Here is a 27,112-nt window from a genome sequence, read left to right as displayed (position 1 = left end):
ATTGTAATAAATTAATTACATTTTATGAATTTGTTTTTTTTTATAAAGCAGAACTTTTTCCTTTGTTATGCAACCAGTAATACAACCGTTTGAATATTATATGACCATAGATAATAGAGAACTATACAACTTGACGCTTGACGTTATCATGTTATCAACAGAATCTTAGGTTAGGATTTGGACATTTTTTCGTTTCGTTTTTTGTCAAAAGAATTGTTGAAACTTGAGCCACACTATTTGTAAAACTGCTTGAATTGCAGTTTTAAGTGTTTTAAGATTGTTTCAGAGATTAGTTGTTGTGTCAGTCGGTACTGTGGTGTGGTAATTAATAGTGAACATTTTACAGGCAAATTTTGAATATGTATTTTTTTTCAGTTTGTTTTTATCTGCTACATAAGTACATACCGGACTTGTATGTGCCATGGCGCCAAAAAAGCAAGCCAAACCAAACGCCTTTATGGAGTTTGTTTATGAATTACAACAGCAAAGAAATATAAGATCTACTGAGCAAGCAGTTAGTGTAGCTGGGCCTCTTTGGCAGGTATATTTATTTCATTAGCAGCATACTTTTATAAGTTTGCTTCAATATGTTGTATATTACTGTGTCATCTTTCTTCGCCCTGTGCAAAAAAGTGGTCTTTCCCTTAATAATTAAAATTCGCAAATAAAATAAAACACAATTTGGTCATTCATATTGATGCATTATTATTCTAAGATATAGGGACATTAAGGTAATCTGTAGCAAAGAGAGCTCTCAGTTATTGTACTGAAGGTGGCAAGTTAGTTTCCTGTTTGCAATATTTATAAGTTTGAGTAACGTTTAAAGTCTACCCAGGCTTAAATGAGTACTTACTTGACCCGTGGAAGACCTAGCATGCAAGACCCTTGCATTTTTTGTACTCTTGCTTTTTTCAGTTGTTTTATTTACATGTCATAGTTCATAGAAATTATTTGAAGGTAGATCATCATTAAAAAAGTAAACTATAATTTAAATTCCCCCTTCCCCCATAATTTATTAAACAAAAGATCATGAAAAAGGCTCCTCCATAACTATTTTCAGAAAATATGTGATGAAGGATGAATGTATTATGGTAGCCATCATGCCATATTTGTTTAAAAACCTTTTTATCGACATATAGTAAGGTGCTCATGTTTTTTGAACCATTGAAATAAATCTACATATATAAAATGCTAATGTTTATCTGTGCCATCTTTAATGAAGTAAAGACTTGCTCTAGAAACTTGCTTTATTTACTAAAAGATAGCTAATTGGCTCTTCTAAAAACTGTCGTCGCCGAATTTTTTGTTTTTCATTTAATTAAAAAAAAATAAAAAGTATTTTTTTAAAAAAATAGATATGATATGATGACATGATATAAATAGGTACTTGCTTGAACAAAATCATTGCTTTAATTTATTAGCAATAGTGTGTTTAAATTAGCTCAGATTTTCCCGATTTTGGCATGAAAGTCATTTAAAAAGAAGTTTTTACCAAAATATAACATAAATATAATTCGTAAACTTAATTTTTTATAAACTTTAGTACTTACTTGGCTTATACAGGGTTAATGAAGGGTTATAATGTATAACTAATCAAATGTATTAGTTATATTTTTTGTGTTATGTTTTTATAGGCATTTGCATCTTATTTTTTTGTTACATGAGAAAGTCCTTTAATACTTTCTAGCGGTGGAAATCAAACTCTTCTAAATAAGTAATGATGCTATTTCTTATTGTTATTGCTTCTTTTCTCTTTTGAAGTTCCTATAATATTTATTATGTTATGTTTTATTAGATATTTACATTTTTAATTCAATATTTTGGGGCCTTTGTCTCAAATTCAGTGAAGTTGGTTTATGTTGTTTGATGTGAAATTTAAGTTACCTATACTTTTTTCTTTGCTTGTGTTCTGTTAATTTTCTCATGAATGATTACTTAATAATTTCATATTATTTTCATTAAAAATCCTAATTTTTTATCCATTTTACTTTGCAAAACCATCCCTTGCTTTCTGATTGATGAACTGCACCACCAATGAACAAAAATTAGTCAGTACCGAAAAACCGGGAATCCCTAAGAGGCGCGGTACCGAAATTCCCGGTTCAGAAAAACAGCTCCGGTTTCGGAAACCCTATAATAGTCACCTAAGTCACATCGCCGTACTAAAAAATAACATTAGAGACAATCTCTGGTAACATCAAAAAGTAATAAAAATTGAGAAATTTGCACATTGTTGGATTATTAAGTTAATTTGTAAGTTTTTTCGCTCTTAAAAATTAATCAAGGTATGTGTTGACATGAGTGAAAAAACAAAATGATCAGGAGACATGGTTCTGACTGCGAAATATTGTTTAAGAGAAATTTTCTCACAAAATTATCGCACAGGGTGTTTTAAAATTATGATAAAAAACAACCGTTCGATTAACCCTGTATAATAAGCAGGACACTAAAGTTTATAAAACTGAGTTTACTAATTAAAGTGGATACAGGGATCTTCACCATATACGACACGGAGCTAATTTTAGCTAAAGATAAGATTTTTACAAATTGTAAGTTTTGGATTCGTTGAAGGACTATTAGAGCTACAATTTAAAAATATTTTTACAAGATACAGAGTGTCACAAATAAATAAAATCATCATAAAATCAAAGTTGTATTTTTTTAAAAGGAACACTCCGTATATTATTACATTTTTAGTTTCTACGATTAAAATAAAAGTAAATTTGATTAAGATTTACCGCATTTTAATCGTACCGTTTTTGAAATATTTAGGTTTTTGTCAAAATACAGTAAGAATTGTAAGGCTTTATTCCTCTAGGCGTATTTAAGTTTTAAAGCCAAATATTTTACTGAAGTATTTCTATTTACGAAATTTTATGTTGCAATAATAAAAATTATACTACCTTAGGTGTGTCTCAAAATTTATTTTAAATAATTACTAGCTTTAAACGCCAATAACTTGTTTGATTTAAAGGGAACACCCTGTATATTTTATGAAAATTGAATGCACAATTTAATTATCTACCAAATTGTATTATACCATTTTTTATCTATCTCTTCAAGTTTTCGTAGAAAATGCATTTTCTTATAATTTAGACCTCATTTATATATATACCTATGGAATATTGACATTTTAGATTAATTTTAAAAATGTAACAAATTTTTAAAGAGTTGCTACAGTTAATTTTTTTATTTTAATGAAGCTATAATTAAATTAAAAATATATCGTATTTAAACTTTTTTATATTTTATTAAGATTTAGGACAGGTTTTTTAAATAAAAGTTTAGAAAAAACAATTTAGAGTCCAAAAAGGATAAAAATAATAAAATACACGTTATAGAAGAAATTTTATAATCGAAATTAGGTAATTTTTGAAATTAATAATAAATTATTCATTTTAGTCAAACATTTACAACCCCTAATATTAATCAAAACAGGATCTATTCCACAGATATAATAGAATCGACGACAGGGAGAGAAAAAAAAATATGATTGTTGTAATTTTTTTTCTGGTTAAGTGATGTCTTATTATGTAAATTAGAGAAAACATAAATCTGTTCCATTAAAGCAAGGAAGGTGATAGGAAGTGGATAAAATAAAAACTACATTTATTTAACTCGGTACTGTCTTTATTATACCGGGTGCGTCTCAAAAGTGGCTCATCCCCATAATTTTTTATATTTTCAAATAAAAAACAAGATTTAGTATGTTAGTATATGAAATAAATTAGGATTTATTGACGCATTCAATTGTTTTTGGTCACTTCCTGTTTCACCGGAAATGACTATAACTTTTAATTTTTAAACGGCACCCTCGGTATATTTCTACTTTATTCGATAGAAAATGACACTCTGAATAGAATGACATATCATATGTCAACTTTTGACATTTTCGCATATGGTATAATTGTAATTGTAACACGCGGTTCATAACGACAATTTGACTCGAAATACCAAGTGTGTGGTATCAATATATTCATAAAAAAATGCTTTTTCCAAATATGCTAATGAGTCACCCTTGTTCCATTTGAAAAAAATTGACATATGTATGATTAAAAAATACGATTTGTACATCTTTTAACCGGCCTAGACAAGACACGAAACCTATTAGACGATCAAAACTATTTTTCCAAGGCTCCTTGATTAAAACTTAGTGGATTGAAAAAACTGGATTGAAATTTAAAATAGGATATGTTTTAAGCGACAATGTCAAAAGTTGACATATGATATGTCATTCTATTCAGAGTGTCATTTTTATCGAATAAAGTAGCAATATACCGAGGGTGCCTTTAAAAATCAAAAGATGTAATCTTTTCGGTGAAACAGGAAGAGACCAAAAACAATTGAATACGTCAATAAATTCTAATTTATGTCATATACCTACTAACATACAAATCTGTTTTTTTTATCTGAAAAAAATAAAAAAGTTATAGGGGTGAGCCACTTTTGAGACGACCCGGTATATTAAAAAATATTGTTTCATAGTGTAATATCATTTTAAAATTCTTGTATGTTATTTTAGATTCTGAAGATAATTTTAGAATAAACCGGAATATATTTTTAATAAAAACATTATTAATTATTAACAGGGTTATAATTATGATTTTGTTACAATGTAAGTAAGTAAATAATGTAATATAAAAGAAAAAATTCAGATTTTACATTTTACTAAAATATTATCTAAATAAGCGCCTTTCTACAACAACGCCACTGACTGCCAATGGGTAAATTGAGAGTTGCCTACCGGTCAAAAGTCGTTTCAAGACTTAAATGGATTATTTAAGTCAAATTTCTTGCAAGTTTGGCACTGGCGAACTATATTTTATAGTTTTTGAACAGAAAAAGTCAATAAAATAAACACTTAAGGACTACAAGCTAAGAAAATGCGTTAATACAGCCGGGGAGATAGCGGCAACAAAGCTTTACTGCACACGTGCGACACGTACTACAAGGTAATAAATGAATGAATAGGCTCCCTCGCCTCTAATCGGTGTTGTCATATTGTACAGAACTTATCCTTATTAAACAGTATCCGACTTATAATTTAGTAGTATAAGGACTATTTAATACATCTATGGAATATTAAAACCTACTTTATTAAACTGTAGTATTAATATCTCAATATATGTGTATAACAAGAAAAAAAAATATTGATAATATTAAAGACGTGACAACATAGGCTGGATGAGGAAGGCTCGGTCGACTGTACCCAGAAGTAAACATGTGTACAAAAAAGGTTGTTTGTCCGCGTTGAGATGTAAATAGTGTAGTCTATATTTTATTTTAAGTCTATGGTACAGATACTAATATTGTTGTTATAGGTCGTTTATTTCATTAAATAATAATAAAAAACTGTTTAAATATTTGTTAAAGAGAAAAAATTATAATATGATTCCAGTACTCAAACTACATTAATTGACTATTTGCGTTAATTAATAATAATTGCTCCATATTCTAAAAAACTGAATTTTGTATGTGTATATTTTGTCGACAGTGTAATGTAAAAAGTAACACCTTAAAAATTTTATTTCATTTTTTGATTAATTTTTGGATATATTTATAACAACATAGACGTTTAGTTTCATAACTTGACTTATTATTATATTGATTTCTGATTCAAATCCACATTTATTTAGAATAATTTATTAACTAACACAATTAAGTATGTAATTAATTAATATTTGGACGGAAATAATGGTGGAATATTTAATTAATGGTATACTCTTTTATAAATATTTAAATAGTTTTCTTTTTGTATACAAATGGGCTAGTAATATTATCGTTTTTAGCACCTGTACATTTTGTACATGTGGTGCTCTAAAAACAATCTAGAATGTCAATATTCCATAGGTCTAAATTATAAGAAAATACATTTTCTTCAAAAACTTGAGGGGATAGGTAAAAAATGGTATAATACAATTTGATAGATAATTAAATTGTGCATCTGATTTTCGTTAAATATACAGGGTGTTTCATTTAAATTAAACAAGTTATTGCCGTTTAAAGCTAGAAATTATATAATATAAATTTTTTGACATTCTGTATGTGGTAGTATTATTTTTATTATTGCAACACAATAACTGATCAATAAATAAACTTCAGTAAATATTTACTATTAAAAACTTTGATACCCTTGTAGAAATGAAGCCTTAAAATTTTTACTGCAATTCCACAAAATTGAAAATATTTCAAAAACGGCATGGTTTAAGTGTGATAAAGCTTAATCAAATTTACCTTTATTTTAATGATAGAAACGAAAAATGTAATAATATACAGGATGTTCCATTTAAAAAAATACAACTTTGATATATTTTATTTATTTGGGACACTCTGTATCTTGTAAAAATATTTTTAAATTGTAGCTATAATAGTCCTTCAACAAACCCAAAACTTATAATTTTTAAATATCTAATCGTTTAGCTACAATACTCCGTGTCGTATGTGGTGAACAACCCTGTATATTTATATACAGTTTGTTTAAAATTATGACAATAGAGCTAAAACTTTGAATAAGAAGACTAATTTTACATAGTGAAAAGCTGAAACTATTCTTTTTTCGAATACAAGTATTGCTTAAAAATATTAAATGTCAGCAAAATTAAAGAAAAATAAATAAAGATTTTATAGAAAAACAGTTTAATTTGTGCCATTATTATTATTATTATTTTTTTAAGTAATCGCATCGACTACTGTGATTGGTCCATAGTTACGAGGCGACCCGTTTAATTTAATAACCTTGTCCTGTACCCGAAACCGGCAATACTGCCAGAGATGAAATACATAGGTCCACTTTCTCTTCTTGGTTTTGCTTTAACACATTTTTGAATTTCCTTTAGTACAGACTGGCGCCTCTCATGCGACGCGGAGACTGCAAGGAGAACGGTAGTTTATATTAAAATGAAATTTTGGAAGCGTATGTAGGTTGATTAAAAGCATTTTATAAAAATATTTGAAGTTCTACAGGTTGTTCCCAAAAACAGTTACGCATCGAAGTTGTGTTTTTTTTTGTAATGGAACACCCTATATATTAGTTAATTTTCGGATCCTAGGAAAAAAATGAAGGTGAGTTTGATTAAAGATGCATATGACTAAAATGTAAGGTTTTTGACATATTTCACATTTTGTGAAAATGAAGAATAAATTTTGAATTTCAATGACAGCTACCTAAATTGTAATTTACCCTGTATAGCCTAATACTTAGTTAAAATAATCACTGTGTGTAAAACCAAATTAAAATTTGACCCGAAAAAGTATACAGGGTGAGAAAATTAATATTGGAACATTGCATTGGTCATATTTAAATGCAAGTTACTCTTTTATTTTAAAATGAACACCCAGTATATTATTTCGATGTTCAATGGAGAATTCATGTCTCTTCAAAATAATATTAAGGTTGCCTGCCCCTTAGACAAAGATTTTCATAGATATTTTAATCTTAATGGTTTACTGTCACTAGATCTTTATTATTTGATAAAATCTAGGTGGCTGTGATATTCCTTCGTTAATTTAACAAAAATTTATGGATGTAGACACTGAATAAAATTATACTCTTATCTTTTTTTCACGTTAAGAAGCAGATGTAGATTTATATTTCCAATTTGAGTAACTTTTTTGGGCAAACCACGACCAAACCAAACATATTATGCTCCCAGAATTTCATATCAATAAAAACTGTCATTCTCCTTGGAGTCTCCGTGTCGTCGTACTGTACAGGATGGGCCAAATTGGACAGTTTTAAAGGAAAACGCCCTTTTTCAAAGGATATAGACAAAAACTAATATTGGTGTCTGGAGCCCAACTTTTATCAAAAACAAGATAAAAACTGCACTTTGATATCTTTTACCGTTTCAGAGTTACTAGGTATTTTTCAAAAATGTGCATTTTTAACAAATCCCTTTAACTTTTTTGCGCTTTTATGAGAACATTTCTAAAGTATCTTTTTTATGTAGAATTTAACGGTTTAAATATATACCGGGTGCGTCTCAAAAGTGGCTCACCCCTATAACTTTTTTTATTTTTTCAGATAAAAAATCGAGATTTGGTATGTTAGTATATGACATAAATTAGGATTGATTGACGTATTCAATTGTTTTTGGTCACTTCCTGTTTCACCGGAAATAACTACAACTTTTGATTTTTAAATGGCACCCACGGTATTTTTTTACTTTATTCCATAGAAAATCACATTCTGAATAGAATGACATATCATATGTCAACTTTTGACATTCTCGCTTAATACAAATTTGTATTTAAATTTCAATCTAGAGTGCCATGGCTATGTTAAAAACGCTAATTCTTAATCAATGAGCCTTGGAAAAATTGATTTGATCGTCTAAATTTTTAGTGCCTTGTCCTGGCCAGTTAGAAAATGCCCAAATCGTATTTTTAATCATATCTCAATTTTTTCAAATGGAAAGAAGGTGTCTCATTAGCATATTTGGAAAAAGCATTTCTTTACGAATAATTTGATACCACACACTTGGTATTTCGAATCAAATTTTCATTACGAACCGCAAGTTATAATTTCAGATAAACCATATGCGAAAATGTCAAAAGTTGACGTATGATATGTCAGTCTATTCAGAATGTCATTTTTTATCGAATAAAGTAAAAAAATACCGTGGGTGTCATTTAAAAATCAAAAGTTGTAGTCATTTCCGGTGAAACAGAAAGTAACCAAAAACAATTGAATACGTCAATCAATCCTAATTTATGTCATATACTAACATATCAAATCTCGTTTTTTGTCTGAAAAAATAAAAAAAGTTATAGGGGTGAGCCACTTTTGAAACGCACCCGGTATTTTTTAAAGTAACAATTTAAGAGTTATCAACACAAAAATTTATTTTTTATATGACAGACCCTTTAGATATATTTTTCATTCACCGAAAAGAGCTTAAAATTACCTTTCTAAACATATATCACACTTGATATTTTGTTGAGTCCTTTTCGAAATACAGAATTTTTAAAAGTTCGCCAGTTTCAACTATTTGGTATACTTTGGCCTTATTGATGATCTGCCCCTAATAGAACTCGGAAACATATTTTTCCTGCAAGTCGTGGCACCTCCTCACACCGCTGAAATTATCAGCAATTTTTTGCAGCTGCTTTCAAAAGTAATAGAATAGCTAACAATATCCCAGCCGTTGGCCGTTTAGGCCACCGGACTTATCGCCTATGGATTTGTTTCTTTGAGGAATACTAAAGAATCTTATTTTTAAATTTCCCGTATACTCTAGACAAAAATTAGAAGTACTTAGCGGTATATTTTACCTACACTGTTGTTCAGATCTGTACAGGGTGGGTCAAATTGGATAAAAGCGTCCAAATGGAAACACCCTTTTCTATAGGAGATAGACGAAAACTAATATCGGTGTCTGGAGCTCGATTTTTATCAAAAACATGATGGTGAAAACAGGGTGTCCCATATAAAAAATCAACTTTTCTGTTGATAACTCAAAAATGATAAAAAATATACTTAAACCATTAAATTCTACATAGAAAAAAAGTTACGATTTGTTAAAAATGCACATTTTTGAAAAACACCCCGTAACTACGAAACAGTAACAGATATCGATGTGCGGTTTTTACCATCATATTTCTGATAAAAATAGAGCTCCAGACACCGATATTAGTTTTCGTCCAACTCCTATAGAAAAGGGAGTTTCCCTTTAAAAGCATCCAATTTGACCTACCCTGTACATAAGAGAAGACGATCGACATTTCAAACACCTGCAGCAAAATCTCCTGTCTTGATTTGCTATTTATCATTGTTGTTATTAGATATAGTTTAAATGTGTTGTTGTTTCGTCTATCTCCTTTAGAAAAGGGTGTTTTCATTTAAAAGGGTCCAATTTGATCCATTCTGTACATTTTCTTCATTATCTTACGCATTTTTAGACCACGGATTCAGAAAAATCATAAATTTTATTAACTTTTATTAGAACATGAACCAGCAACAACGGCAACGGTTCAAAGACCGGGCATCCCATCTCAAAAATGCAGTGGCGCCGGGAAGGTACACTTCGGAAGGAATATTGGTCGATGATTTGGTCAGGGAGGAAAACCTGAAAATTCAACAAGAACAACAGGAGAAAGAGGAAGTGAAGAATCTAATTTCCGCCTCTAACAGCAGAGATTGTAAATATTTATATATTTTTTGTTATGTATTAAGGACTCAGAGAAATAAGTAAACGAAGACTACGGGTATATGGGCAACTTGTAATCCGATTCATTCGATCGGCGTGACTCACTTTTTGTTCATTTGAATGTGCTAGACAATTCCCAAGTAGCATTTTTAGACACAAAATCGAAACAAAACAGTTTCTCACATTTTTGATACATATGTTTCGTAACATAAATCGCTTTTGGTTTCGAAACATTTTACCAATATATGGTTTTGCTACATAAGCTATAACAATATCTTCGCGTCAAAATTTTTTCGAAACTTTTAAGAAACAGATATGGGTCACGTTTACCAAGATTTCGTACCCGTTTTGTGTCTGAAAAGTTTCCATAATTTATTTCATATTCTGTCAAATGCAGTGGCAACATAACCTTACTTTATTGAATGTATTTTGTTCTGCAGTTTTTTGCATTTATGCATTCTTCAAGTTTTTATTGTACTATAATTAAAAAAGCAGAAGAAGGGATATAATGGTGAGTAGGGAATGTTTTAGGAATAAATGTAATAACTGCCACTACCCATACCCAACAGTAGACCGAAGAAAAATGTTACCAGCAAACGTTTTTTTCTCTTTTTTTCCACAATAGAATACATGTTTTTATGTTTTGTGTTGTAATAAGTAAATAAAAATTCTCTTTTGATTGGCGTTGTTGACAGGCAACTAGTTCGAAATTTCTACTCATAGATAGCGCTAAATCGAAACATTTTGGAAACAAAAGTTTCCAATTATTGTCGATTCATTTTCGAAACACGAGTTTCTCTCTTTTCAGACACAAATATGATATAATGTAGATGATTTGTGTCCGACTCCATATCCATTTTATAAAATAAAGAATTAAAATTCCGCCATGTTGGGTAGTGTTAGCGTTTTTAACTAAAAATGTGATGTTTTTATCGGCTGTTCAGCTTTTACACTCATAAGAACGCATTCTACTTACATTGATTTTTATACTATTTTTATTTTCAGAACTATGATATAGAAATAAAAATCTATATTTCAAACAAAAATATTTTGTAGCAACAAATAATTATATATAGAAGGGGCATTAAAAATATGAAAGTACATTATTAAATTAAACAATGAATTTGCTTTTGCTAGACATTTTTTGTGCGAGAAAACCTGAAAATAAAAATTTCAAGACAAAAAAATTATGGTAGAGGTCAACATTGTTGATTGTTTTTTTCATTTTGAAATCCACACACAGACATAGACTATTTTAGTTTGGTATTTTGTTTCTTCACAGTTAGAAACAGTGACTGCTGAAAATGGGAACATCTTGGGAACAAATTGCAGAAAACGTTTCGAAACATTTCCTCTAAAATTTTTGATACTGCATCGAAACATTGCAGGAAACGGCTAGTGCCACCATATTGATATTGATAAAATATATAAGTTTCTAAAATGTTTCCTATTTGTAGCGTACCGTTTCCATTTTGTCTCAAAAAACAGACACACAATTATTAGACCTAAAATGTGTCCAAAAATCCTACTTGGGAATGATTCAGTATTGAAACTAAAAGAATTTCCGACTTCCATTGTCTATTTATTTTACTTACATGTTTCGGCCAAATATATTTACCGCTATCAAGAGTAAACTAATCTAAAGCTTCAGTCAGAACTCACGAAATTCACTTAAAATTAACTAATTATATATTTTTTCTTGCATTTTTGCTTTTATTTACTATGTGTTTAAGATTAGATGTCAAAGAATTTAGATACGTAAATTTAACTTACCTGCTTCAGTGGCATATCGGATGTTTGTGTGAATAAATAATTATTATAACTTATATTTTTATTAGAATTATATATTTTTATAACAATTTTAATAACTACCAACATTTATTCGCAACGTAAAATAAAACAACTAATTATTGAGTCCCACACAATAAATATTATCCCACGTCTACACTACATCATATTTTTACACGTTTTGAATAAAGTTAGAACGGCACTGATAAACCGTAATTTAAGTCGGCCATTTTAGGAGCCCGTCGCGTTCGATGTTAGATTTTTGATATGCTCTTTCCTTAATATTTTTATTCAAAGCTCTTATTACAGTACTATTAACCGCTGATCGCAAGTTATAAATTTTAGCGTTGGGATCTGAAGTTTGGTTTATGATTCACTTCAACACGTTCTGTAGACATGCTGCTACTAATCGATATTATCCTGCCGAAATTGGCGTGGTTAAGTTCACTCTTTTGGAGGGAGTTAAACAAGAAAACGTATTTCATTATCTGATCAAATCGGGTAAGTAACTGTTAAGGTACATTCAGGCTGAGAGCGTCGCGTCGCGTTTGCGTCGCGTCCGCCCCATTGAACTCGAACCCCGACTCTCAGCGGACGCTAGCGCAAAGCCAAACGCGACGCTGTCTGCCTGAACGGTCTAATTTAAGTTAAGTGAATTAATTCCATTTCGACACGCAAACGCGACGCTACGCTCGACGCTCTCAGCCTGAATGTACCTTTATAATAAAACAAACAAGCCTAACAAAAAAAAACTTAAACAAAAATACTTATAACAGCCTAATCATTAGACAACTAGTCGACTTACGATCATAACGGAATTCAGCCTACCTAAAGCGGGTTTTAAGGGCCGTTTAGACCCTCAGCGTTGATTGAAATAATTATTGGGAAGATACGCAACCTAATGGGCGAATTCGTGACAAGGCTGATTTGATTTCCCCTTACGTCTCAAGTGCTGTACGGTGGAGACACCATTCGCTCTGCGGTCAGCGCATAAAACACTTATTTTCTCTAATTCGGCCAGCGAAGGCATATCGAAGACGTGTAGATCTGAAAGCGACAGTGTTGCCATAATAAAGTGTAAAATCGCTTATTTCTGGGGCTTACTCAACCAGGTCTCACAATAGAAATTCACCTCAAATATCCATTTAGTTGGTCATTGGCAAGTAGTCTCTCATTGTACATGAAAATAACAAAACAAACATTTACTGATCTGGATAAAATTGATAGTTAAATCGTAAAACTCACCCGGGGGTACTCCGCCCTTTAGCCACTGACATCACTGACATTCTATTCAATATATCCCATTCCATATCTTCCATCTAATTCAAATATTATTCGGATCTATTGGTTAATAATCTTCAACAACTAGCTAGTGTCACCTGAAATAGTATAGGGGCTTCCCCCGGACGCAAATCTGCCGCTAAACAGATTCGCATCCCAATCGAATAGGCTAATTGGGGTACCTCACTACCACAAAAAGAAAAATTATTTTATAAATATTAAATATATCGTATGATCGAAAAAGTCGTTTAGTTCTTTTGGAAATGACGATTATTGACATTTACCATAATATTGTACATTATAAAATAACAGTGATCTTTATTTCCAAGCCAACTCTGACGCTGTTCTTTGTTTAATCATATAATGTTATAATAAATTGTTTAATGATAGAAAATCCGTATTATTAACGTACTGTACTCAAAATCCGTAAATCTACGGATTAATTAGTAGTTCTGGCAACACTGTCTCCGGCAACCACTCTTCTATCGACTGAAAGCAGAACTACGGTTACGAAGTACAGTATTCTTTATCCGCTGCGCTGTAAACGACTATCAGCGCGCAGCGGCTCGGAGCTAAACTAAATCTCGGAATTCTCGGACAGGCTGACGGTAACGCCAGCTACATCTCGGACAGGTTTTGTGCCACGAAATCGCCCATAAGGTTATTAATAATAAAGTGCGGGAAATCTGGTTGCCGGTAGACTACTGCGGTTCATTACTGCGCATCACATCTGTACAGGGTATCCCATTTTCGTGTGTTTTATAGGATTTCTCGTTTATGAGTAGAGATACAATGATGCGATTTTCACATTACTTGGCTACTTTTTATGAAACTAAATATGCTACAAATAGATTTGTCCTAGCCTCCTTTGTTCCTGAAATAGAGGGCGAATTTGTGATGCGCAGCAGTGAATGCAACGTCTGCCGGCAGCCAGACTCTGTTCAGGAGAGCATAACAAAATAGTCTAAGAGCTAGCAACGTTTTTTCGAGAAAGCATTTTAAGACGTCTGGCTCATTGATATATCTTTTACTATGCTCTCTGGAACAGCATACGGCCCGTGTGGCTGCCGATACCCGATGCGTTCACTACTGCGCATCGGAAGAAGATCCTATATTTTTATTAATTTAGTCCTATAAATTCTAGTATTGAATATAAATCGAACATGTCTCTATAGCGCAGTGCGTAGAGTTTCCGACCACGAACCGTTGATTCAGAGTTCGAATCCGGGTCAGGTCAAAGACTTTTACAATCAATATAAACGAAAATAAAATAAAAAATGTCTTGGCCCTGACCCGGATTCGAACTCTCTGAATCATCGGTTCGTGGTCGGAAACTCTACGCACTGCGCTATGAAGACATGTAGGATCTTATATTCAATACTAGAGGGTAGTAGGGAACGCAACGTTTACTGGCAGCCAGATGGACCGCATGCTGTTGTAGAGATCATAGTAAAGATATATCAAAGAGCCAGACGTCTTAAAATACTTTGTTTTCCGACGTTGCTAGCTCTTGTACTAAAAAGATGTATTAAAGAACCAGCATTCTTAAGATTCTCTCTCGAAAACGTTGCTAGCTCTTCGACTATAAGTAAAACAGCGAAATCGTTATGGAAATGAAAATATAAAATGACACCAATCACAATCAAATCGTACATCCGATGAACGGAGTAATGAAAATGCAATAAATTTAAACAGCGTAATTTTCTAACCAAATCAAGTATTTAAATTCAACCTATACAATTAATATCGTATCGTCGGATAACGGATGCATGAAAATCAAGCTTTAAACCTGTTATTTTTAACTCAAGTCAGTTGTTATTTTAAGGCTGTACTTAAACTGCCGTTAAACGGTAGCTTACTAAAATGCCGTTAATAGGCATGACGTCGTTGATGTGACGCACTTGATGGTTTTATGAAATATAGGAATTTTATAAGGACTAACCAACGCTATCCACCCCACCAAATTACCAACTTAACCAACGCAACTAACCTCGACACAGGTAAAAAAATATAAACAACAAATATAAATTAGTAAAAAAACCAACCAACCCCACCAAATAACCAACTAACCAATGAATTAACACCTTCCAAATAACTACGCTAACCAACCAGCCAAATAACTAAACCAATCCAACCAAAAAGAGTGAAACCAATGCAATAAGATCACGCTATAAGCAAAAAAAATATAAAAAAGTCTTGGTCGGCGTGAGATTTGAACCACGGACCATGCGCTCACGAAGCGATAGCCTTAGCCACGGAGGTACAGGTGCTCTTGCACAGTGTTTATAGGCAGGCATGACTTTCTGCCGACATGAACGTCACAATATCTATTAACGGCATTTTAGTAGGCTACCGTTTAACGGCTGTTTAAGTACATCATTATTTTAAATATATTTTTAGGAGATCTCCCTCAAGGGTACAAGCATGAAGCTTTGCTCCATTCAAAGGAAACGCATGAATTGGAAATACCTTTGTCTAGCAATTCTCCAGACAATCAAGAAGAAGTTTATTTTAAGTTGCTAGATTTTCTTGAGGTATTGTTTATAATTTTTTTTGATCATGTAAAACTTAAAACTTATGAAAATTTTAATATTCATTTAAATTAGTATTAATATTATATAGTGTGCCAAAAAAATCAAAATAGTATTGACATAGAGAGACATAAATCAGTACCAGAGTCAGTTTTTAAGTAAAAAAATTGTGGTTTAAGATTGCCCTGGATTAGTAAATAAAAATGCCTAGAAAATTCTATAATAATTATAAATGATACTTTTAGAAAAATAAAGCGCCAGGAAATCGGAGACTCCCTATTATGTTCGCGGACAAGAGGCACATCGAGATGGTGAAGAGTATTTTAGATGACTGGTCTGGTCAGTTTGAAGGCAAGACGAACTTGTTTAAAATTTATAATCTACAGGTAAGCAAGCGATCTATAATCTTTTAGTTTTCTGAAAATTAAAATTTTTTGCTTCTTAAAAAGATGTTCAATTTTACATTCGTTATATTTGTCCCCCACATCTCAAATGGTGTTTTCTTTTAGTCTTTTAATGTACCTACTAATTAGCTAAGATTGAAAATAGCTTTGGAATATAAATGGTTTTTGGACCCGTCCCCCAATATTTTTCTCTCGGCGACACTATAGGCTTGGTGAATTCTCCGCCGGTGCTGCCACCATCGGAGAATATCGTAAACAACTAGTATATACAAATACACGGGTTTAAATAGCGAGTATACGAAAAATTTATTATTTAATTATTCTAAAAGTGTTAGAAACTATAATTTGTGAATGTTCTAAAAATAAAAATAAAAAAGTAAATATTTTGACATATTCAGAAGGTCTAACTTGTATTATAATTTATTATTCCAGCTAAAAATACTTTTTAGATCACTTCAACTACGGTAGCGAGCATAGTTTTAATCACTGGTTTTGCTAGTGGGGCATAATTGGGGCTATTTCGGCTATTGCAAAAATGTTTAAAGGTACATAATTATAATTTTAGATGTTCATAAAACATTTATTCACTAATTGATTAAAAAAGTATTCCATTAATATTGCAAATTATATTTTATCCTCTCATAGTATATGTCTATTTAATTTTTTTGATTAAGTAACGAGCACTTTGTTACTCACTTGTTTCGTTGAACTGCTTGAATCCGTTTTTGCTTTTGATCAAATAGGTATGAGAGACTATGAAGCTATAAAATGTTGTTTCGGGATAATTGAATATCCCACAATTTAGTTCTTGAATGTTATTGCACCCAACAACGCCCTAATGACGCTCTCCTTCACGTGTTTTCGGCAATTTTATTAACATTTGAAATTAATTGCCACAACAATACGAACAATACTAGTTCGAATTCTTTTCACTACTTATGTTTTACTACTCGAAACAGCGTTACATCACACAAACCTCGTACCTGAGTATTTTATAGTCTCAATAACTGCACTAGCAAAAAACTAATATTCTTAAATATTATGACAAAACCACGATTTCAATATTATTTTAATGCGATCAGCATGACGACGCCGTGAAATACATACTGATAATTTCTGATTTCTGCCGTTGAAGCGCTGCGGTCGGAATTTGTTGAAATCGACTGAAATGCACCAAGTCTACAGTCGATTTTGAGTAAAAGAAAAAAACTGAGAATTTTGACCGTCTTCAAAAGAAATTCTATTTCGGATAGTTGGTAACACTGTTTGTACCTCTTATTCTTTAGAAATAATAATTATGGTCAACTGTGTTATTTGATTATAAGTAATAAATCGTTAATTAAACAATCTACTTAAGCATTAGTTTATATCTAACTTATTATTAATTATTATTGAATGCTGTATTAAAGAACTTTAATTTTTATGTGTCTCTGACACCTTTCACTTATAGACATATAATTTTATTTCAGTCGATGTTCCTAACCTTAAGAAACACCGTAGCTGGCGGACCCATATGGGAAACGATTACAATCAGTGACAGAGAAATCGAAAAAGATGTGTATTGTCATACACCTGGTCTTGCTTGTAAGGTAAGTTTATACTGTGTTGAACACCAGAAGTGGGCTAAACTGTTATTTCTATATAATCGTTGGAACTGTTACTGTTATTTGAAAATAACAGGTTTTATGTCATTTACTTATTTTATTGTTAAACAGTCAAAGAAAAACCGTTTTCTTACTTATTTAATTATCTTAAACGCACTTATAGCTTTTTAATCATGTTTTTAGTATCATAGTGTGTCATCCAGGCCGCATTTCTGTAGCCAGTCGATAGTGATACGATATGCTTACATGCTGTGCGACAACTGTTGCTCTGATTTGAATATAACACTAGAACAGGGTAGTCACGTTCCATTGAAATCCACCATATCGGACAATGCTACTACTATCAGAGATTCGTCTAGTTATTGCAGTAGCATTAGAAGCTCACAATTTGGAAGCAGTAGAAGCCGAAAGGTAAGAAATTTCGCTTTTTTTTGACAGCAGAAATGTAATTTTTTTTAGTATTTAAAAGGATTATCTATATTTTTTTCTTCATATATGAATATAATGTCTACAAAGAAAACACAGCAGAAATATTAACAAAGTTCTTGAAAAAACTACAATCTATTATTTCTAATAGATTTCGTGATATCGATTTTTGAATTCAGAGTTTTAATAGCGCGACCACTATCGAACACCCACTCAATTCCACTTATTTTTACCAAAAATGCAAGTGTTTCTAGCTTGCACTTAAAAAAATTCAAGCTATAAGGAAATTTACAACGACTCGTTATTAAATATACAAATTAAGTATCACGAGACGTAATTAAATTGTGAAGCTGAACGCATGACGTACACCTCTCCCTAGAACTTTAAGTACTGACAGATGTATTGATTGGGTCGACCGGTCAACTGCAACAAATAGAAGTGTCTAGCCCTAGCAGTCAACTATTAAGCTTGACCAATCAGGTTGGTTAGCGTGGTTATTTGAAGGGTGTTAATTCATTTGTGTTTGTCAAAAACTCTAACGTGATTGGCGATGTGCAAACGAGTCAAATTTCCTGTGCGCAAAAATAAACTCGCGTAAAATAACAATAAACAGCGTAATAGAGAGATATGGCTAAACCGAATAGCGTGCATGGACGTTAATAAGGTCAGGTGTTATTTCCTTTACGTGAGGTGGTAATAGACAGTTAAAGCACGGCCAAAGACGTAAACGTATCGTTTGACATGTACGCTTGCGCAGTGAGAAATTCACTTGCGTTTACGGATACGTGATACGTATCTTTACGTGCCTTTACGTACGTACAAAACGCAAACGTATCGAGCCGAAGGAGTTTCGATTTTCACCCGAATGATGCCGAACGTACAAATTCACAAACAATTCGTTTCCACAACTGGCAAGTAATTAAGTTATTTCATAAATTTTGGGGCCAGTGTAACAGAACTGGGCCTATTATATTACAATAAATTAGTATGAAAATATTAAGCATCATAATAAACTCATTTTGGAATCTATTTAATTAAATATGCTAGTTCTTAGCCAAAATCCATATGAGGATTCTAAAAGATGGAATCTAATAAATAATCATAAAACTGTCTGTTTTCCTATATTTTTTATTACTAAGAGCATTTTAAGTTGTAAGGACTACTTTCTGTAATAAAATAATTTCCATTTATAATTTTCTTCATTTTTCGATATTACTTTTATAAATTTAATGCGGATTCAATGGAATAATAGATATCCATTTTCAGTTTTAAAATTAAATAAATTGTTTCACAAAATAATTTAGAATTACAAATGTACCATTTGCGTTACGTACGTCAAATACTTGCTTTAACTCTTGTTTACACGACAACGCAAGGGCAGACGTAACGTAGTTTTCTGCGTTACGTGTCGAGAGATACGTATACGTATTGTGCCTTGCTTTAACTTTCTATTAACTCTCTTCATTTATAGTTATCGGCGTTATCGGACCGGAAAGAATTCTGATCGCGGCGCGTCCGCTATTTAAACTTAACCTAACTTTGAATTTAAAACTTTGAAATTGTTTTGTTTACTAGGTATTTTAAAACTAAAGGGCTGCTTCTTTCCAGTGCTTTATTGTTCAACGTCTGCCAATGGGTTTAGGGCAACAAGCAACAAATTCTCTTAGAAGGGCTAAATCGTCATCTGCTATAAACCTAAGACTCTTTATAGGTTCTTTAGTATCGGAAGAGGTGGAATCCATATTTTGGGCCATATTTATATAATTAAAACTAATCCCAGCTACTTAAATATCAAATTACCTAATAAAACTAAAGCAATAATACAAAACAATTCAAACATAACCTAAAATAAAAGATCTCGCCGGCCGGCTCCGGTTGTCAAATACCCGCACATGCCCATTTAAGCAATTTTTAAACGTTATTTAGAAATAGCACTTGGTGTAATTGATCCGCAAATTACGTCAGGCGGTAACGTTATTAGCGGGTGTTGCGTTAAAAATTGACTCGCGCATATCGTAACCGTGTCGTAACCATGATAAGGTACGCGTAAATACTGGATGACTATTCGGTTTTCCGATATCTCTCTAATAACTGTGCCGGTTAGGCGCTGTGCACAAGTTTAGAGGCCATAAGTGGGCGGGCTATGTGCGCAAACTAGTCACCTAACTAGTGCCCGATTCCGAAAATTGGAACCACGAAAAACAATAAAGAAAAAACAAAGATTATAATCTGTATAATCTGTGGTTGTATCCATAGAGAAAGCCTAATATTTAGCTTATAAAACAATAAACTTTTGATTAAAAGTTGATTGTTTTATAATCACGAATGTATTAATTATTAATTAATTAAAGATATATCCTAGTTCTTGCTTTTAGGGTTTTGAAAGCGACACCGATTCGGTTGCTGACACTTGGGACAGTGAGTCTGTAGTTAGTGACACTTCTACTTTTACAAGTGGAAATAATGGATCAATGTTTGGAGGTAGCAGTCAAGGGCGATCGGTGAGTTATATGTTACAATGAATTGAGGAAAGCTGTTTCCTATTTGTACAGGGTGTCCCATTTTGGTTGAAATCATAGGGTATCTTCGTTATTCGTGAAGATAGAAGGATGCGGTTTACACAAACCTGGGCCCAAATACGTTTAAAATAAAGTATACGGAGGGTACCGCTTAAATTCCTGTCCCGATATTGAAGGATGGCTATAGAATTTCAATGCATTTCCTACATAAGTCTATCCTTGGTTTGTAGGAGGTTTGACTAAACAAGGATGAACCTATGTCTTGAAACCATTCGACTCGATTTTCTGCCCTCCTTCAATACTGGGACGTAAATCCTCTCATTGCTCTTATGGGGAGGCCGTCGTATATTTTATTTAAACGTATTTGCCTGGGCCACTTTTTGGTCAAACGGAAGATGCTGTCAACAAAATTTTCATAGCCCTCTTCGTTTTTGAGCTACTGGGTCTTTTCGAAAATTTTGCAATTTGGGACAGCCCCCGTATCTCCGCTATTATGGATGATATCGAGAAGGTGAAAACTGATTCTTGTAGAACTTTTACGTTATGTTTTTTCAAATGGAACACCATCTATATTTATAAATCATATGATCCGCCTTGCTATGAGCTTCTCAAATATATATGTCACTCTATATTTATTTTCACTAATTACTGCAATATTTAAAATATATCATTTTCTTATTAGTAGGCCATGATAAATAATAAAATTAAAATGGTATTTACTAAAATAGACATACACATATTAAAATTTTATTTCAAATTTATATATTTTACTTTTGAACTGTTACCACTCAACCTCTGAATATATTTTTCACTTTTTTATAACGGAATTTATTATAATGGGATGGGTTTGCAAATATCTAAAAGCTTGCATTATAAAGCATTTTCCAGATGTTCATAATTATTGTTTTTTAAATATTGCATTAAATAGTGAAAATAAATATAGAGTGCTATATATTTTTGAGAAGCTTATGGCAAGCCAGATCATAATTTATAAATATACAGGGTGCTCCATTTAAGAAAACATAACTTTAGTTCATATCTTTAAAAATATTATTTTCGAAGAATAACAGACTACGCCACTGTATTCTACGCAAAAAGTTCTACAATAAACATTTTTTATCGTCTCAGTACCTTTAACAATAACAGAGATACATGGGGTCTCCTAAATTGCAAAATTTTCAAAAACACCCTGTAGCTCAAAAACGAAGAGGGCTATGAAAATTTTGTTTAGGACATCTTCCGTTTGACAAAACAGTGGCCCTGGTTTGTGCAAACCGCATCCTTCTATCTTCACGAATAACGGAGATACCGTATGATTTCAACCAAAATCTGGTAGTAGGGGAGCACTAGCGGGTATTTTGGGATTTACCCAACCGCAGCAGAATAACATAAGGAGACAAAAAAAGCATACATCATCTTTGTAACATCTAATTTTCACAATACAAATGTTCCCAAGGACTATATATACTAAATATATTATAAGAATATATTGCTAGTACCGCATTTACACAATGAGTAGAAAGTGAAGCCAAAGAAAAGAAATAGGAATATCAAGCTTGCACAAGTCTATCCTTTTTGTTCAACAGGATTTTTGTGCGCACGCACCAAATAAAACGATCTGATTCGTCTACTTCATTGCTAAACGCTGTCACCTGTCCGCGCACTGTTTTAAACTCTAAATAATAATAATGTATAATATATTGTTTTTTAATTGGTAATGGCATTATTTCAACCTGTTATTTTAGATATTTTTGTTTAAATATATCAGAGATTAAATTTAAATTCATAAGTAAAGGCGCGAATAGTCAGACGCTAAATTGATTTACGTGGTAGATAGAAACTTAGAAAACTACTTCTATTGGTTAGTATAAAATAAATCAACTAGTCGAGAAGCACCTCTCACTTTTGCGTAGTTCAAAGCTGTTGAACGAAAAGGACCGATTTATGTGGATTTTGTATAGCTTCATCTCAAAAATTTGGCTTCAATTTCTATTCTATTCGTAACTAGCGATATAGTGTAATATACTCACCGCCAAAAAAAACCGGCCACTAAAAACTAGTCTCAATTTCAAAGTTGGATTTCTCGCGAACCACTCATTAGGTTTTGCCGATTCATTTTTAAATTGTAAATTAATTTCTTCTTAACGGATGCTACGTCAGAAATTTTTGTTCCGAATTTATTTTGAGCATATTATACAGAGCACAACAATAAGACGAAGTTTTTTGCCCGAATTTTGTAACACCCTGTAGGGTGTAGCAACTATAGTAGCTATCGCTAAATCAAATGACATTGTAGCCTCATCTTTTGTGAGCATTTTGTTTTTTTTTTAATCACGACGTTATCTCTGTTTGTATTGGAGATAGGCTGCTTTAAAACGAACGTCTCGGAAAAATGCTTCGCAGGCAGAAAGTTTTATGTGTAAATAATCAAGGCGACATAGGCGAAAACAGATTTATGAGTATTTGCAATATGACAACAACGGTTGCCAAATTAAAAAATGTCATTATCGGTAACTGACGTTGCTCGTATTGTGGCTTTAATTGAGGATGGCCGAAGTCAACGTTATATGTCCGATACCCAGGGTATACCTCGAACAACAGTCTAGGATGCCTGGAATCGGTACTGAAACGGAAGACAAATGCAATTGACGACCGCTTTATTGTCCTGAATACTTTACGAAATCGTAGAATTACAGCTTTTCAGAATCAAAATCTGCTACAAGCCGTGCGCAGAACTCAAGTCAGTGAGAGAACAATCAGACGAAGACTCAAAGAAAACAGCTTGTCTGCAAGGAGGCCTGCCACAGGACCCCAGCTACTTCCAAGACATCGTCGAGCACGTCTTCAGTTTGCGCGTTTACATGTGAATTGGGATATTGAGAAATGGACTAAAGCTGTTTTCGAGGCGTTTGTTTTAAAGCAGCGTATCTCCAATACAAACGGAGATAATGTCGTGATTAAAAAAACAAAATACTCACAAAAGATGAGGCTACAATGTCATTGGATTTAGCAATAGCTACTACAGTTGCTGCGCCCTACAGGGTATTACAAAGTTCGGGCAAAAAACTTCGTCTTACTGTTGTGCCCTGTATATGCTCAAAATAAATTCGGAATAAAAATTTCTGACGTAGCATCCGTTAAGAAGGAATTGATTTACAATTTAAAAAAAAATCAGCAAAATCTAATGAGTGGTTCGCGAGAAATCCAACTTTGAAATTGGGACTAGTTTGTAGTGGCCGGTTTTTTTGCCGGTGAGTGTATATATATGCCATAACCTAATTGATTATTTTAGAGAACTGACTCAAGTGTTTCCCATTCCGCTTCCACACTGAATAGCTATGCAAGTGCTACGGTTAAAACTAATTTACGTAAGTTACTGTGTTAGTTTCGTGTTTGTTTGTGTATTGGTCTCTTGTTGTTTTATTTAGCTTCTGGATTTGAAAGGAAACTGACTGATTTGTCACTAAATTCAGGATCTAGAAGAGCGAATAATGAAAATGTTCGTCCGGGAGCATCAACAGGTAAGTCACTGTTATGTAAAGCAACTTTAACCTTTTAGAATAACAACGGTTTTATATTTGTTATTTCTGAATAACAGTTGACATGGATCTTTCCAGTTTTTTTTTAACGGGAAGTGTAACTCTCGAAGTTGTTGCTCACCAGAAAACAAAAAATAATATCCGTTTTTTATTCTCCTTAAACTCTCTCTGATAAAATTTCGGTTCGCGACTGCACACCGTGAGGGGCGTTTCTCTCAGCGCACTGTTATTTTCATACCTGTTATTTTTTGAAAGAATTAACTGTTATTCTCCTACACAAAACATTTCAAATGCTGTTTAAGCTCATGCATGACTGCCAAGTTTCGATAATGGAAACAGTTACTATTAAAACCCACTCAGACAACTGTTAGAGTTTACGCTGTTGCACACTAGAAATCAAATAGTTGTTTAGGGTGGGTCAAATTGTCTGCTTTTAAAGGGAAACGCCCTTTTCTATAGGAGATAGACGAAAACTAATATCGGTGTCTGGAACTCAATTTTTATCAAAAACGTGATGGTGAAAACCGCAAATATACAGTGTGTCCACGGATTGACTCCCAAAGAGGGAAAACTTTTTTATTCGTGGGTTTATGAAAAAAAAGTTATTCTTCATAAAAACTCCTGCTTGAGTTTAAACGACCAACAGGCATATTATTTTTACAAATGGACATACCGAGTGTTAAAAAGTTTAAGAAATATGGAAAACGCCAAGAACAAAGTACTTGTATATGTCAAAATACGATGAAAAGTTATTAATAAAAGTTCTAGGGATTGAAAAACTACACCACGTTTATCTCAAAACCTAAATGTACAGGGATTGGTAAAAGATTCCTCTCCATATAAAATACCGCATTTGCTCTAAATTAACTTATTTTTTTTGAATAATTTTTAAATCCTTGTTTACCTTTACGCAATTTCATTACTTCCCTTTTTCATTACTTCCCTTTTTGAATTAACCAATGGAGGCTATAAAATAAAACTCGTACACGATTAATTATTAAACTTTTTTTAGAAAACGAATGGAAAATAAAAAAAATATTGTTACAAACAAATAATAGATAATAAAGGCACGTTGTAACAGGTGTTATTCAAAAAATTAAGTTAATTTAGAGTAAATGGTATTTTATATGGAGAGGTATCTTTTACCAATCCCTGTACATTTAGGTAGTAAAATAAAATTTGGTAATGTGGTGTAGTTTTTCAATCCTTAGAACTTTTATTAATAACTTTTCATCGTATTTTTACATATACAAGTACTTTGTTCTTAGCGTTTTCCTTATTTTTTAAACTTTTTAACACTCGGTATATACATGTGTAAAAATAATATGCCTGTTGGTCGTTTAAGCTCAAGCAGGAGTTTTTGTGAAGAATAACTTTTTTTCATAAACCCACGAATAAAAAAGTTTTTCCTCTTTGGGAGTCAATCCGTGGACACACTGTATATCTGTTACCGTTTCGGAGTTACGGGGTGTTTTTCAAGAATGTGCATTTTTAACAAATCACTGTAACTTTTTTGCTATGGAAAATTTTGTATTTCTATGAAAACATTTTTCATAGAAGCTGTAACTTTTTTACGTAGAATTTAATGGTTTGAATATATTTTTTTTTAAATTAATAATTTAAAAGTTATCGACAGATAAATTGATTTTTTTTATTTGGGACACCATGTATATTTTTAATTAACTGAAAGTCTCTTAAAATTACCTTTCCAAAAATAACAATTTGTTAAGTGAAAACCCCTCTGTTTCATTAGCACTTGACAGAAGGAAAACCTTGTAAAAACTGAATTTTTGAAAACAGTTGTTGGAATTTTTATTTATAAGCAACATTTGTAAAATAACGGGTCTTTAAAAAATATTCGTTTCTGTTTAGCTCACGTGTGAAGGAAAGAAAAAAGAACTAAAAACTAAAATCAGTATATTTAGAATGCATGCAACAGTTCTTTTACAATGACAATGTTTCTCCGAGATTGTTGTTAACCTTTAGTGAAGAGCTCAAAATCCATCTAAACAAGTATTGAAGCGTTCGCTGTTGCCACACTAGAATACTAAAATAATAACTGCTTCACTACTCAAAACTAAACTCGCGATGTATATTGTAATTGCAAAACATTTTCCGATGCACATGCAATAACAACAGGTTTCTATTTAATTAGCATGTGAAACAACTGTTGTTTACACTCTTCTATGACCATAGATCATCCCATACATCAACCCTTCCTGGTTTTGACAAAAGGAAGTTACTCTCGAAGCCAGTCCATAGGATCGTTACACACTGTTATTTTCAAACCTGTTATTTTTTTTAAATAACAACTCTTACGAATTGTTATTTCTAAATAATAGTTCTTTAAAATGTAACCTAACCTGCCTCTGTTTAATCGTGGCATGTAAGTAATTCATTGTTTCAGGGGCTATACCAAAGAATTTCACTTCTGCAGACTCTGATGATTTCCCTCCTTTGGGCGGAGGCAAGGGCAAAGGAAGAGGTAGAGGTAGAGCTGTATTGGCGGCACGGTTACAACGACCTGGTATTTTAAGCGACCATGACGATTAACTTTATTTGTTTACTGTTTATTATTTTTTTTATTTCTTTACCTGTCAACAAACTATTGATACTTGTTATTGTTTGACCAGATACTTTAAAAGATCGTATTTATCTCTAAAACACTATATATCTCATACATATTTTGTTTTAATATTAAGAATAAACAATATATTTTGTTAAATATAGTTTAATAAATTTGTATTTTCGACAACATATTTATTTTTGTTTCAATAATAATTCTATTTATACAGGGTGATCTTGTATTGGTTTTTAGAGTACTCCGATATCTAGAACCAAGCTTTTGTATATTTTTGTTTTCAAAACGAGG

General features: G+C 32.2%; 1 protein-coding gene across 3 annotated transcripts; it reads left to right on the top strand.

Annotated features, from left to right (window-relative positions):
- Nucleotides 1–150: 150 nt before the first annotated feature.
- LOC115888111 (protein maelstrom 1) lies at nt 151–26,995 on the top strand. Of its 3 annotated transcripts, XM_030907692.1 has the most exons (12): nt 151–321; nt 376–541; nt 9,945–10,140; nt 12,282–12,437; nt 15,618–15,751; nt 15,994–16,134; nt 17,622–17,741; nt 17,940–18,167; nt 20,558–20,683; nt 23,994–24,069; nt 24,130–24,222; nt 26,648–26,991. In XM_030907692.1, the coding sequence occupies exons 2-12, from the start codon at nt 422–424 to the stop codon at nt 26,791–26,793; spliced, it is 1,536 nt and encodes a 511-aa protein (XP_030763552.1). In that variant the 5' UTR covers nt 151–321; nt 376–421; the 3' UTR covers nt 26,794–26,991. The 3 variants fall into 3 exon arrangements, with proteins under 3 accessions (XP_030763552.1, XP_030763553.1, XP_030763554.1); XM_030907693.1 differs by lacking the exon at nt 24,130–24,222 and having other exon boundaries at nt 26,648–26,995; XM_030907694.1 differs by lacking the exons at nt 151–321; nt 376–541 and adding an exon at nt 6,868–7,062 and having other exon boundaries at nt 26,648–26,995.
- Nucleotides 26,996–27,112: the final 117 nt, after the last annotated feature.

This window comes from Sitophilus oryzae, unplaced genomic scaffold (genome assembly GCF_002938485.1).
Source record: "Sitophilus oryzae breed Bouriz unplaced genomic scaffold, Soryzae_2.0 scaffold_684_pilon_pilon, whole genome shotgun sequence".
NCBI lineage: Eukaryota > Metazoa > Arthropoda > Insecta > Coleoptera > Curculionidae > Sitophilus > Sitophilus oryzae.
Note: the sequence above shows the minus strand (reverse complement) of the source record. Positions and strands in the feature narration are given on the sequence as shown.